This window comes from Platalea leucorodia, assembly GCF_965183815.1.
Source record: "Platalea leucorodia genome assembly, chromosome: 4".
Taxonomy (NCBI): Eukaryota; Metazoa; Chordata; class Aves; order Pelecaniformes; family Threskiornithidae; genus Platalea; species Platalea leucorodia.
In genome coordinates this window covers 83,976,332-83,991,639 of record NC_138826.1, presented here as the reverse complement: position 1 = coordinate 83,991,639, position 15,308 = coordinate 83,976,332, and the positions used below count along the sequence as shown (strand labels likewise).

Sequence of the window (15,308 nt, the reverse complement as noted above, 5' to 3'; positions counted from 1 at the left end):
GAGTGCCTCGAAGAAGAGCCAGCCAGGCTGCAGCACGGGCAGCAGCAGCAAAGTCTGCTTCACAAACATTCATTCAATCCTAACCTACTGAAATATATTTGCACCGTGTTCCCAAAAGTATTCCGTAGTACACTCATTATCTGTCTCTATTTACATCACAGGATAAAATCCAGCTATTCCAACTATTAATTACTTGTCCAAGAAGTAATTGTGAAGAATTGTGAAGAAAAAAATCAAATATTTTGATACCCCAATTATTAAACTGTGGCACAATTTTAGGTCAGACTTATTTTATATAATGTTAATAGAATTTAAAAATCTTAACATGACTTTTTTTATCTGCTCTTACATAACTCCATAGTTGCAAAGGTATGAATGTTTTTGTATGAAGAAAAACTCGTTAGAATATGTAAGTTCATGGTGCTCCTTTGCCTAAAAGCCAATACGAACTAAATCTAATGCCTAACTTTTTGGGCTACTTCTTGGCCAATATGGTTTACAAACCTATTTGTATTTTTATACAAACAAATGGAGGACTTTACAGTTTATTAGTTCTTATAGTTCACCAGTATCTCTTAATCAGCTTTCAAATAGATGTTAACAACACAGAATCATAGAATGGTTAAGGTTGGAAAGGATGTTATATTTATATTACATACTTAGATATAAGTATTTTTATATAGTATCTTCTCCTGTTAGATTGTAGCACATTGTTTTCATGTTGATTGACAGTCATGTGATTTAAGTAAGACTATAGTATGTTTACAATGTCCTAGAGGTTTCAAGATTATTACCTATAACTTGTAAAGCAAAATAAACCAAATTATTACTTACAGATGAAAATTTGCTCAAAAAAAGGAGACACCAACATGAGAGAAAGTGAAAAAAATACAGTGAAAATATTATTTCTACCTAGTGATCAGCCTGTGTAGTGAGCTAAAGGGGACCAACCCAAAACAGACTGGAAAAACAAATTTCAGTCAGGGAAAAGTTAAGCGTCCTTACTTCTGTTCACTTACTTATGTAAACCTGATTTTTTTTACAGCCTCATCTACTACCTTTAATTAATATGTAATTAATAAGGACTTCAAACAAGAACTAACATAGACATGCTAAAACGCCTGGATGCAAGTGATATGCATTATCCCTGTGAAGCCAAAGAAACTATGACTCACCCCCCTGTTTACATAGAGCCAGGAGGCCATGGAAAAACACTGCAAGAACATCTAGGGAATCAAATCAGACATCTAACAGGAAGGTAAGTATTCTCAGTTCCTACCAATGAAGAAATCTATCAAGGACATTAGGTGAGAAGAAAAAAAAAGAGAAAAAAAATCAAAGAAATACCTGCAGGTAAAACAAGCAGCTCCCTGGGAAGTCAAGTGTCATCAAGAAGAAAACAGCTTCCAAAAATAAGGAAACCAGTAATACTCATGAAAATATATGAACAGAGTTTTTTCTTCATTCGTTATTCTCCATTTGTATAACCAAGCAATATTCGACCCCAAAGAGCCAGAACAAGAGTTCAGGACAAGCACTTAGGCAATTAGCAGAACAAATGCTTCGAAGAAGCTGATTAGATCAGGCTGACAAAACCTGACTAGATCTCAGGTGACTCACTGACAGAGCAGAGCTGGAAAAATTATCAGAAGGACAGTGACTTTATCCAACATATGACCTTCATTGATCAGTGCTGCACAGTCGTAAACTGAAAATGTAGGCTTCCTAAAATTCCCTGAAGAGAGAGGGAACTTGGAAATACTTGCACAAAGCTCCCAAATTCAATGTGTCAGTCATACATAAAAAAAACAAAGAATCAATACCATTGCCAGCAGCCTGAAGAACACCTCCAACACATAAGGAAAAACTACAGGATCTAAAACACACAACTTGATGCTGAAAGGAGAGCATTTAAAAACAAACAAACAAACAAACAAAAAACCAAAAAACCCACAACACCAGAATTCAGATGGGCATAAACCTTGATGGCTCAGATAAATTGAGAGAGTACTGTAAGGATCTTGAGTCACAGAAGAGCTACATCACAATACGAAAGCCACAACAGAAACGATAACAGTGAAAACACAAACAGAATTTGCTGAAGTACTTTATAGCAAGTGTAAGTATAATATCCTGTACAGAGCTATGTGCATAGCCCCTTCAAAATACACTAGCCTGTGCCCAGACATATAAACAGACAAAACAGAAATTTCTCCAAATTATTCTTGATGGGATTTATCTCACACTTTACAGAGCATTATAACTTTTTCAACCTCACCTTAGAGAGCTGAGCTGCTTGTTGACTTGTCTAAAGGGTGGTTTGCACACTAGGTACTAGAAACATAACTAGTGGTAAAACCAGCTTCTTCAGCAGAACTAGTTTAAAACAGTGAACCGTCCTGACCACCTCTACTAGGTGCTGGTTCCAAGAAAAGAAGGAAGAGGCCCTTGTTGGCGAGTTTACCAGCAGAATGGGCCTGATAGATGTACTAACAAAAGAGTAAATGGAGGCAGAGAAGCCAGAGACTTCTCTGTGACTCCACAGTCAAGTGACAGAGTCAACACATCCATACTCCAAAGCACTTGACTGTGGGTCTCCTTCATGTCTCATGTGGTGTTTCTGAGAAATAATAATCTGTAGGCTCCCCGCCAGTTAAAAGCATCTGAAATAACGTGAGGGCTGAACTACAGCCCAAAGTGGTGCTTTCATGGTATGAAACCTAGGTCTGTGTTGCACACCCCAGCATGTTGATTAAGGTCATGCAGCTGTTCCTGAGCTAGCAAAGGCTAGTAATGTCCTCATAGCACTGCAAACGCAGCCAAAGCTGGTGCTGTGATGTTCATGCTACATGCAAGAACTGGTTCCTGGCACATTATTCCTCAAACAGTCCCCAGGTATGATACAGGAGAGCATTAGGTAGCATGAACCAAAACTCATGCCAGAAAACCTTGCTAATAATTAAGCCATAGGCTCTATCAGCAGTGCCGTGGTGGAGCTCACACCCAGGTCTTACTCTCCTTAGCAGTATAAATTTAGTCAGACTGTCTCCACCAAACAACTCTGAATTCCGGATTCCTCCTCCCTCCTGAGCCATCACATTAATTACACTAGACTACAAGGACACAGAGAAGCAGGCTCCTCCTCCATCCTCACACCACTATGGAACTGGAATATGCAGCTTCTAAACACAAAAGCACATCTGAGTAACTACCGCTGTGTTATTCTCTAACTTAGTATGAATAACACAAATGTGTGATCCACATTATAAAAACGTTTGACAAATGTTGCTGTGTACATTTCTGTAGAGCTGCACAAGTTTTTGTTCATCTTTCTGCATCAGTAAGTCTTCTCCTCTCTCCACCTTGCACACGCTCAGCAGGGATCCCCTTGGTCCATGCAGGTTCTAGCAGAACAGTGTCCTTTCTCCTCTATGCACACACCTCAAGTGCTTACAACTTCATTTATCTAGGCTTCAAGACTTGTTCCTGTCATGAAAACAGCATTAACTAAAATTCTGTCTCTAGAATAGAAGAGCAGAAAAGTGCAGGAATCAGTATTACTTTAACTTACAGAAGCTTTTGACATCAGTCAGGCTGTGTCATTTATTTGTACAAGCAGATATGTTAGGAAGTCCTTCCTTTTTCAATAAATTTGTATTTACCAGAGGACTCTTCTTCCCACAGAAACCTCAGCTACAGTGTATCATTATACCCTACAGAATCACCACACCCCCCCCCCCCCCCAAGAAATTTTAAGAGAAGACTGGGAGGAGATACCCACTTAGACATCATCGTTTTTGACAGCTGAACAGAATTTCCATATTGCCACTTTCAAAGATAAAACAATCTTTTCAAACCAGCATTCTGTTAGCTGAGGTAAAAAGTGATGCCAGTCCAAAAAAGAAAGCATGTGGGAAAGAAAATGAACTCCTTCACGTGAGGCCCCTGCTGACTGCTCAACATATTAGCTGGGAATTTGAGAAACTGCTTCCTATTCCTTCTGGCCATATAAAAGCTCCAAACCAGTGTAATACCAGCTAACACACCAGCTTATGCAATTCTGGAACATAGCTTCATGAACTCAACTGTGAAAGAAACCAACACTACAACAACGAAACAAATGCCTGCTCCTATAGGCTGACTACATAGCAGCAAGAGCTGTAGGTAAGGAAGAGAAGTAAACAAAGAAAAAAAAAAAAACGTAATGGAAGGATCACAACTGAACTTAAGAGATACTACAAGAAAGAAATCATAATAAAAGCACACTTTGCTTCCCACTTGGATGGCACAAGGATTTGAAAAGCACCCGAAGAGCCGGCTGTGCAGCCCCTGCAGTTCTCAGGCACCACCACGAATCTAAAGCAGGAGTAAGAAGCCTCCACACCACCTTGCCTTCACAGATCCAGGCTTGATCCAGTTTTAGTTTTCATGCGGGTCCTATGATGAATAGCTGAACATGTGCATAGGCACACAAAACTGAGAATTCATTATAAGAGACTTCATGGGTACATTTAACTTTATTTACCAGGAATAAAAAGTATTCCTGAAACAAAATTTTAAGCTTAAACCACTTATCCACTAAATTAAACTTTACTGAACACAGACGTTAAAAGTGTTCTTCATTTTGTATTTCTTTCTGAGAAAAGCAAAGTTTGCTTGTCAAAAGTAATCAAATTTATGCTGATGATGACCAGGCACTGAACACAAATGACACCTTCCACAAAGATTTCTCTTTTTGATCAGTTGTTATGAAGACAAACGTTGGTAACTGTGTATCAGTATTTCTCCACAAGAGCAGAAGTCCGATGACTCAAAGTAGGGGTGCCCAACCTGCAGCCTCAAGGCTACATGTAGCCGGCCAGAACGACTTCACCTGGCTCACAGCAGCTCACAGCCACCCGCTCTCCCTTCGGTCTCACATGAGTAACCGCTGGCTCTCCGCTTCCTGATTTCTTGGGGCAAACGGGACCACGATTTCACTTGTAAGCACTTTCCGAAAGCAGCAGTATTAGGTAGTGCATGCACAATATAGCTGAATCAGTTTTGCTGAGCATGTGCAGATCCTTTGGGAAGGTAAAACCCACTGAACATGCATGGATCAGCAGCACTACACATCAGCACACATATACTAAATTTGCTCACATGAGAGAAGAGGAGGAGGATTTTGGCAGAGAAACCTATGCTGCTACAACAATGTCTGTTACACAGCCCATTCAGCTGAGAAATCCGGACTCCACTGTTTCAAAACTCAGTTTCTATTAAAAAAAAAAACACACACACACACACAATTTAACTAAGAACTAGAAATCTCATTTTTGCAAAACAATTCACTTGGTGTCTTTAAAGCCTCCAGTTATACCACACAAGACCACCATGCAACATTATTACTCCTAAACTCAGAGAAGTTACCTTGCGGATTAATTACAAAGTTACTACATGGAGCGGATTTTTTTCCAGTTCCAATAATACAGACAAAACTCAATTAAAGAAAATTAAGGCTGCAAAGTCAACCAGTTAAGAACAATTCAGAACGTTGTTGACTTACGCAACTTTCATTCAAATTCTTACAACTACATGCATTATGATACTATCTTTCCTGACATCATTACACGATGTATTTTTCAGCAAGAACTCTGACGTGCAACACAGAGTACTCGGCAAGTAGCATTCAGTATTTTGCGTTGGCTTGTTTTTCACGAAGTGGCCACCGTGCCTTATTTAATGCTATTCACATACTCAAACTGCACTGAATACGCGCCCAGTATTGCTAGAAACTACTGGAGTGATGGCCTGACCGTACGTGATCAAGGAAAGACGGAATTCCTGTGTTCCCGTTTTCCTTATACGGACCGCAGGAATAAGCTGGGTCTCCCAAGCCTTGCCAAGCACGGCAGTTAAACATCTGAAGCACCTGGTTCATGGCATGAGCTGTACAGTGCAGCAAACTCCCGGCAACTGATGTCACTCACTTTAGAAATACTGTACACAAGAATGAAACTTCAGATGAAACTATATTGATTTTGAAACTTTTTAACCCCTTTTTATGGGATCCTTCTTAGACACACAATAAAATTTCTTCATGAGTCTATTGCATTCACTATTATTGCCTAAGTGCTTTGTGAATACTGACAACTGTTTTCATACCACCTCCATGAGATGGATCATGTTAATCAGCAAATAAAAAACCCAAGATCAGTATTATCCGGTAACTTCACCATCAAATATCAGTCTTACTATCCGATTTTGCAGAATTACATACAACTTCATATCGTCAAACCCAGCTCCTCCTACTTTACATATTTCTGTGTTTTAATCACATTTTATTTACTTTCTTTTTAAAACAATACCAATAATATAATCACATTATGTAAAATAATACTTGGCCTAACATCTGAAGAAATATAGCATAAAAAAATAAAACATGTCTTAATACATTTGGGCATGCCCTGTAGCACAACTGATTTTTTTCTATGGACAGAAATTAACACAAAGTAACATCATGGCAACAGACTAATAAAAGATGAATTATTACTCTTGAATGCACGCACATAGTTCTTCTTTGCAAGAACTACATGAAACCTAGATGCAAAAGGTCTTTGAAAAGTTGTGGGCAGGTATGAATAGATATGAGTATCATTACCACATACTTTGGATAATGAAAGTAATTGTGAAATGGTGCTCTATGACATTACACTGCTGTGCAAAATAAAAAGCCAGGAAATGCAAAATAGACAAGTATAAACTACAATACAAGTTAAGAAGCTTATTTGGCAGCATATTCTTGGCATAAGATTCAAGTACAAGACTCTGGGGAAGCTTGTGTCAAGCAGGTTTTCGGCTCTGTTTCCTAATGGAGATGCACGTAATCCTTCAGTTCCCCGCATTCCTCGCAGTTTGTCACACAGCTAAGAGTCACCAGAGACTTTTATTCCTTAACCTCATTTTATTTACTGCTTTCAGCATAGCTTATAAGGTGCCTCTATTAAACATTTACAGCTTTGTAACACCGGGGTACATCACTGCTTCAGAAAATTTCAACGTGTTGGGTCACATCTAAAGTAAAGGATGGTGTTTAAGCCACCAGAACTGCACCAGAGCACTTCTGTGGGAGTATCTTCGGACCGCATTCCTTTTAGAATTGCCTGCAATGTTCTGGTGAAACATTAAGCTTTTTTTAGAACAAAAGGTTAAAAAAAGATCAGATGTGGTTTTCCTTCAATTTTCATAGCCTCTTGGATGAGTTATGACTAAATGCACAAGTCATAACTAAATGGCCATGATAATAAATCAAGCTTAGATGACTTCACCAGCCATCTAACCTATTCACTACTGAAGTTAACTACGATGAACCCAATCTGCTGTGGCACAATTTTATGATTATACCATTAGCTGAATGCTGATTATGTAGACATTTCATCCTATCCTCACCTCCAATCAACGAGAAGGATACTTTCAAAGATACCGGGTAATTCCTACACTAAACAGAATAATTATCCAAGCATCTATCATAAGCTAATCTCTTGCAGAGAATAAAACAAATTAATGGCTGGAACAAGATGATCGCAATTTCTAACTAGAGTGCCAGGGTCTTGCATGAGGTCCTGGGCTTCGCAGCAGCACGTAACATGCAATCAGGTAGAGCAAAACAGTTAGTTTTGCTTAACAAAAAGAGCGAGTCATGGTTCCCACTGGGGTACCAGGCTTCACAACACCTGAGAAGCGAAATTCCCCTACCAGTTTCATGCCCACAACACAAATCCAAAAGCAGGTTTCTAGCAGGTGACCGTAGAGAGATCTTCGGCAGTCATTCCAGACACAAAAGGTACTGATAACTGTGATGGTTATGATCTGCGGTTTCTTAACTTGGAATTAAGAAATACACTGGACAAATTTTGCTTCTGTGTGACAATAATAAAGATCAGCATTCCTTTTTTACAGCAGGATACTCTAAATAATTCTCATTTTTATAAATCATTACCTTTCACTCGAAGGATTCAGAGTATTTATTTCACAAAGGTTGAACCTCATTATCTGAGTAACTGAGAACTTCCCCTTTTCATGCTTACAGGCACAAAAATCGGTATCTCAGACTCTCTCTAATTGATCCCTATTTGCAAGTTATCTTAGCAGCAAAAATCATTCTGACATGCTTGGTCCAAGTTTGCCAGGGAGAGGAAAAGATTCAGCCCATCTAATTTTAGATGCCTACATCTGATCTAGCGAGACCCTTTTTGTCATCAGTGGGGAGAAAAGTACACATCCAGAACACGGTAAACCCTATCCCCATGCCAATGTCAAAAACAACTCTGAAGATCTCAAATACCTTGTTGTTTCTTGGTGCTTTTGCCAATACATATTTACTGAACTATTCCCATATCTTACACTTAAATGTCAGACGGTTCACAGCTGATGAAATTTTTTGCGGTGTGTTCATACAGTACACAGCACAGCAACTAGCCTGGAGAAGAGGAGACTGAGGGGAGACCTCATCACAGTCTACAGCTTCCTCACAAAGGGAAGAGGAGGGGCAGGCGCTGATCTCTTCTCCCTGACGACCAATGATAGGATGGGAGGGAATGGCAGGAAGATATGCCAGGGGAGGTTTAGGTTGGACATAAGGAAAAGGTTCTTCACCCAGGGGGTGGTGGAGCACTGGAACTGGCTCCCCCAGGAGGCAGTCATGGTGCCAAGCCTGACAATATTCAAGAAGCATTTGGACAATGCCCTCAGACATATGGTGTGAATTTTGGGGTTGTCCTATGCAGGGACAGGAGTTGGACTCGATGATCCTTGTGGGTCCCTTCCAACTCAGGACATTTTATAATTCTATGAACTAGCATTCACAGATGCTACAACATTTGAAATAAAATGTGAGCACAAAGGAACCAAAGATAAAATGAAGCAAAGGACTTCAAGCTCCTTCCAAGACGTTGAGAATGACTGTTCTCTGTGATTTTGGCATCATTTACAGAAAAACAGCCAGTTGTGATTTAAAGTTTTTAAGAGATGGAGGACCTACACGTGTCTCCCACTAAGGCGGCTTTGTGTTGACTTCGGATTAATCTTCTCAGCCTTCCTAATTCACTCTCCAGTTTTCCAAGAACACCACAAAGTAATACAGACACCACAACATGCTATCACGGTCAGATATCACTTCTATAATGACACAGAAGTTATGTTAACCATACTGCCACAGGATTGGAACCAAGAAAGGCACATATTTGTGCATCTGGTCTCCTAAGATATTCCCCAACCAACTGAATTCCAGGAGGCAGGTGACCATGGTATCAGCACAACCTGAATACTTTGATGCAAAATTTAAGGCCTTGCATATGGTGGTTTTTGGTGGGGGTTTTTCGGGCATTAGCAGAATAGTAGCATTTTTCCAGCTAGTATTCTAAGAAACTTAAAAAAAAAATAATCTGTAAACTAATCGTTTTTCCAGTCAAATTTTGTAGGGTTTTTTTATGCAAGTTATCTTTGTATTGTGTACTTACTAACACTTTCAAGTAAGAGAAGACGTTCATTACCCTGAACATAATATCATTTCTGTCCAACTGCAAGAAAGACATTGCTATCAAATAGTTTTGCAGTATTTTTAATTTTACCATCTCTGCTAAGCAACAGCTACATTTACATAATTGTCAGACTCCGCTGATTCCTAGTTAAAGTCTTAACTTTAACTATGCTTGTCCTTAGCACTACAAATTTTTAGCTAATTTGTAAGAGCTCTAAGCTTCATTACATATAACTTCTCACTCTCAGTGTGCATCCCTGTACACATCAATGAGTAGTCCACAGCACTGTGACTCACAAGCTGAGAACCACTGAATTGCAGCATTAAAAATAGTAGGAAATCAAGCAAGGAAGTCAGAGCCAGATGTAACACTTGTGTCTGGGAGTGGATTCAGTGTTGATTCACCTGGTGAAGCGTGGCTTTCCACACCATCTTTTGCTAAAGTTAAGTAACAGTTTTGATTGTAATTTTTTTTCAATGTTTATAATGTTGCCAGACCTATCAGCTTCCACATATCCAATATAAAATTGAGAAGCTGATTTCAGCCAAATAGTTCTGCTTCAGGGAAAACACTCTCGGGTCTGGTATATTTTTAGATCTAGTCTTAAACAAATCTCATATCTCTCTGGTTTGCATCAAGGACTTCAAATTCAGCCAGAGTTTTCAAAAACCGTACATTTGCCCATGAGCAGAACAGCAACGTCTGACAATGTTAAAACAGAACCGAAAGAGCAGGTTAAGGATTGGAAACAAAACATTATTCAGCAACATATTTGTCCATCATACATGAAGTCAATATTAACTGTCTTGTTTCCCATATAAATGTCACAGTAATTATACACTTACAAATTTCATAAAATGATAATAGAATGGACAAGTCAGTGAACATGTCTAACTACAGAAATGTATTTATTCTGCTTAGTAGATACAACTAGAATAACTATTGGTCAATGGCAACTAGAACTGACTGAATTCTTAGATCTAAAACCAGCTCTACTTTTAAGAACAGAATTAGGCTTAACTGTTGCACTGAGGAGAAACAAAAGGAAACTAAGTCATCAGAGCTGAAATAACACTGGTGTCTAATTCTGTTCAAATTGGGCAAGTCCTAAGTCTTCTCATAAAACGCGAGTTGACAGAGTCAATAACAAACTGATTAAGTCTTAGCAGCTACAACTTTCTACGGTTCCATCTGTTCTGTACATGTGCCATCCTGGGTCTTTGCCAGATCTGAGGACCAGGACTCTCTTCTGTATTGTCAGTGACAGGACACCCCTGCTGTGCTCTGTCAACAAAGAAGTAGCGCCTGTTTGAATGCAGAGGTGACAAACTTGGAACCGTGTAGGATACAATTAATAGAGACAGCCTGCTAAATAGAAACTGAGATTGCTGGTCAAGAAGAATAGAAAACATGGATGAAAAAAACAGAGGCGTGGGAATATAGCCAAAGCGTTATGTAATAATACCACTGGGGGAAACGAAACGTGACAACTTTCAGAATATTTGTTGAAGAAATGAAAACAGAGTGAACACAATAAGAAAGAGTCTAACAAACAACTTGGAAAAAAAGTATAAAAAACATTTCAGAATGAGGAATCCTGCCAAAGAATCTGCAAAGACAATAGATCAAGTTTTAAGAGGTATGCTCAGAGACAGTTTCTCTGCAGAAATATTTTTGCTGGTGTTCACCATGGAATAGCATGGTAAAGGTCTCGGTCAGAGTACTTCTTCATGGAAGACTCAAAGGGTCTGTTTCAAATAGAAGTGCTGGTAGAACTTAAAAACAAATTAACAAAATGGAGAAAAGAAAAAAATAAAAGCTAAGTGCCAGAATGAGAAGGTATTTACTCCTTGAGCTCTGAAGGAACTATTGACGTTACTGAAAAATGTAACAGCCAAACTACTCAAGATCGTATATCATCTCTCACTTAAAACTGCCCTAGTACCAGTGGTTAACATAATCACTATCTTTAAGCATATTCTAGAGCAGACGAGAGAACGATAGACCAGTAAGCTTGATATTTATACTGAATAAAGTGGTGCTAGTAAGTCTAAAACAATTAGGGAATAACTGAGTAAATATGATATAGTATGGAAGAGTCACCAGGGCATTTGTAAAATAGTTACGCTTCACAAATCTAACACAGTTTTTTAAGTGAAAAAATGTCCAGAAGAGAAAGTTGGTTGGCAGCCTACTGAGTTTCAAAAAGGCATTCCCCAAAGCCTCTTAAAGAAATAAAGCCACGCTGCAATAAGCTAATGTCCTTCTGTGAATAAATCACTGGTGAAAAGACAGGAAATAATGGTAGGCCTTGATGGCCAGCTTTTGCAGTGGATGGAGTACCCAAAGAAGCTCCATGGGAACCTGTTCTGGGACCTGTGCTTTTCAACATATTCAGGAACCAGATGTCCAGAGATGCTACTCAGAACTGAAAAGATGAGGGTCAACTGTGAAAACATGCAGGACTTCTCTATTGCAAGTGGCTGGGAGGTGAAACAGGAGATGAAATTCAGTGTACAGAAGCACAAAGTGAGACAAAAAGGTAAACATGCTTCTAAATTTACATATACATCAGCCTCTGAGTTGGCTATTATCACTCACAGATAACCCCAAAATGTTAAGTTAGAGTAGACACACACAACAAAAAAAGTAAGCTCGGTGCTCAGCTGCAGACAAAGAGGCAGACTATCAGGAATCGTCAGGAAAGAAATGAGCACAAAACCCACCATTAAACCACTCTACAGTTGCATGTGGTACTGAACTCTTCCGTTCTTTTTCCTGATCCCAAATAAAATATAGTTCAAACCGGAAAAAGTACAGAATGTTACTGAATATCTCCTGTACAAGGAACAACTAAATAAAACAGAATTCTTCAGCCTAGAGAAGAGACAGCTGAGAGGTGCTGCGCTCACTCTGCAGCACTCGGTCACACAAAGAGGAAGCAGTTGTTCCCCATGTCTTCCACTGGGACACCTTGGTGAAATCACATGGAAACAGATGGCAAATGACAGGTTCAACTTAAACAAAAGGAGACTGTTCTCCACATTCCAGGTAATTAAGCTGTAGACCTCTTTGCCTTAGGCTCTTCTGAATGTTAAACGCATTTATAAGCATATGAAAGACTGGGCAAAATTTTAGAAGGAAAGTGCATCCAGACCCACTAAATTCAGTGATGCTCCCTCTGGTTCAGGATATCCCACTGGTGGTTTGAAAACTATCACTATGGGCTTGCCCTGCATATTTTTCTCCCTATGCATGTGCTATTGCCTCTGTTAGAGGCAAGAGGCAGAGCTAGATGGACCCAGTGTGTACAGCTGGGTTTGAACGTGCTGTTAGGGAACAAAAGAGAAGAAGAAACAAGACTGGCTAAAGAGACTAAGGGCACGAAAGGAAAGAGACAGAACATCTGCCACAGGTAGTATAGTATGCAGGAGGGGTCTATAGGGCATAACTGGCAGGGTTTTGATAGGGGGAGGGCTGCAGGACTGAGTGTAACCTGTGGCGAGGCGACTGGAGAACAAAAAAGGGGAGAAGAGGTTTCACAGAGGGCAAGGAGCATTTTCCCTAAGTGTGTGTGCTTGGTTCAATACCAGAATCAGTAATTAGAAGTTTGTTAATTGACAATAAATTAAATTGGGGAATTAAGTTCTGATTTGAAAAGTTTACCTCCAATTAATTGAATTTTTTAAAACTACAAGTATTTTTCCGTTGAATCTCCAGGATTCTCTTCCTCTTACCAAATAAGTGTTTGGTGGACATCAATACCTTTACCTTCAAAGCCCCTGCAGAAACAAGGGATTCTGTTCTCTGAAACCAGCCTCAGTAGTGTCGAGTTTGGGGAATGGAACCTCTTAGTCTGTTTTTAGTAATGTGTCAACTCCTGAATTTCATGTTTGTTTCTCTATAGGGTATAATCTACTGTTAAGTAGGAGTACAAAGAAGAAGATAGTATGAGTTTAAAAACCAAGTAAATTATCAAAACGAGCAAGTGTTAAGATCTCACCTGGAGTAAGTATGAGCCAGGGGTATCTGCACTGGAACTCTCATTTTGTATCGTATTCTGTTGGGTAATAGCATCCTCCTTCTTTCGCTCCTTCTGCCCTGCTTCATCATCTTCGTATTCATCAAGGCTCTAAAACCAAAAATTTTCAGTTACAAGATAGTCTTTGTATGTTGCTTCACATACTTCCCACATTTCATAAAATTCATGCACCAGTAACTTTTTTCAAGATTAATTTTATATTTCAGAAAAGTTTAATTAATGTGTAAATGTTTTTTATTTTCATGGATATTGGTATCTCCAACACAAGATTAAAGTTTGACAACTAACTGCTTTTTCTTAATCACAAAAAAAGAAATAATCAAATCAAGATCCAACTTGACAAAGCCCTAAGCAACATTGTCCGAGTTCAGTGTTAAACCAGCTGTGAGCAGGGGCGTGGACTACACCTGAGGTCCCTTCCATCTGAATGACTTTACAATCCCATTTGTCATAAGCAATAATTTTATCTCTACATAAGAGATTTTGAGGAAGCACAGAAAAGGGGGGGGGGGGGGGGGGAAGACTTAATTGTACTCCACTCAATAGCTGACCTTTTTTGACGCATCTGCCGAGACTAAAATGTCAGACTGAATCACCTGTCTTAATTTTGCTCTCCCTGTTTTTGGTTTTATCTTTGAAAATTTTCTATTGAAAATTAGTAATTTTTAAATTAGTTGCACAGTCATTAATTACCAACAATTTACACTAACATATAACATTTTGGTTCTTCATCACAAACGTTTCATCCTAGATTTACTGAAATACTTGACTCAAAAGGATTAAGTTTCTAAAACACTGGCTGCTGACAGGTGAGAGACAGGAAAATAATTCAAAAAATAAAACATACAAAAAAAAAATCAGTAACACTGCCTCTGTTCTAGCTTAAAGCCACGCTGAGGCCACAGTAGAAATGTGAGGGTTTAGCCAGCTTTGGACTAAGTCAGCTACCTCTCCATTGGTCTATTAGTTTATCATGTACAAATTTACATAAAGAAAAAAACACAATCTCATGTTTAGAAGACCAACTTGAAGAGATATGAAGCTCCAGAAAAATTGACCATAACATCACAAGCTGTTTGCCAGCACTCTGCATGAAAACAACAGGTGTGTGAGACCTAGTTACAAAAACACAGGGAACTAACCATTCTAAGGTATCAGAAAAAGCTTCCAGGTGAATGTGCAACAGCCGGAGAAGGAGAACACAGGGCTACAAGAGGACAAAGATGAATGACAAACTGCTTCAATGGAAGTTTCTAACGCACAAAAACCAAAAATCACTCCTCTGAGGCTTAGATACTGATGATCTCTGACATTATCTTACCCAAAGGACCCAAAACTAGTCAAAAGCATATAATGAGAATGCCGGAACGTAGCATTTTTTTTAAGAAGCAGTGTTATTTACTAACTGAAAAATCACACTAGCATATAAAAAACTAACTTGGGCTGCTCCAAAGCAAACACTGTGGTGACAGAAGTGCTAGAAAACTGACAAACTAGAAAGGTGTATGTTTCCAAAAGTGGACATAATAAAGTGAACTTAAGTGAAGCTGAATAAAGGCCATTTAAATTCTCTACAGTAGCACTCATGGCAGAATCCTAATGCAATTTCACCAATCTACTTCGAACCAACATTTTAATGCAATTCATGTAGACCTGTCTACTTCTGTCACTAAGAAAAGGCATACCTGAAAGACTGTTACAGCTGAATCATTATACATTCAAAAACACTTTCAACAAATGGTATTTTC

At 39.0% G+C, this 15,308-nt stretch overlaps 1 protein-coding gene across 1 annotated transcript in view; it reads right to left on the bottom strand.

Annotated features, from left to right (window-relative positions):
• The window catches only part of PAWR (pro-apoptotic WT1 regulator), a gene marked incomplete at its 3' end in the record, with an annotated part of 79,910 nt that overhangs the window by 23,593 nt on the left and 41,009 nt on the right, over window positions 1–15,308 (bottom strand). Inside the window, exon 2 of the mRNA XM_082310640.1 lies at window positions 13,522–13,650. Within this exon, the coding sequence (XP_082166766.1) occupies window positions 13,522–13,650 (129 nt within the window). The remainder of the gene's footprint in view (window positions 1–13,521; window positions 13,651–15,308) is intronic.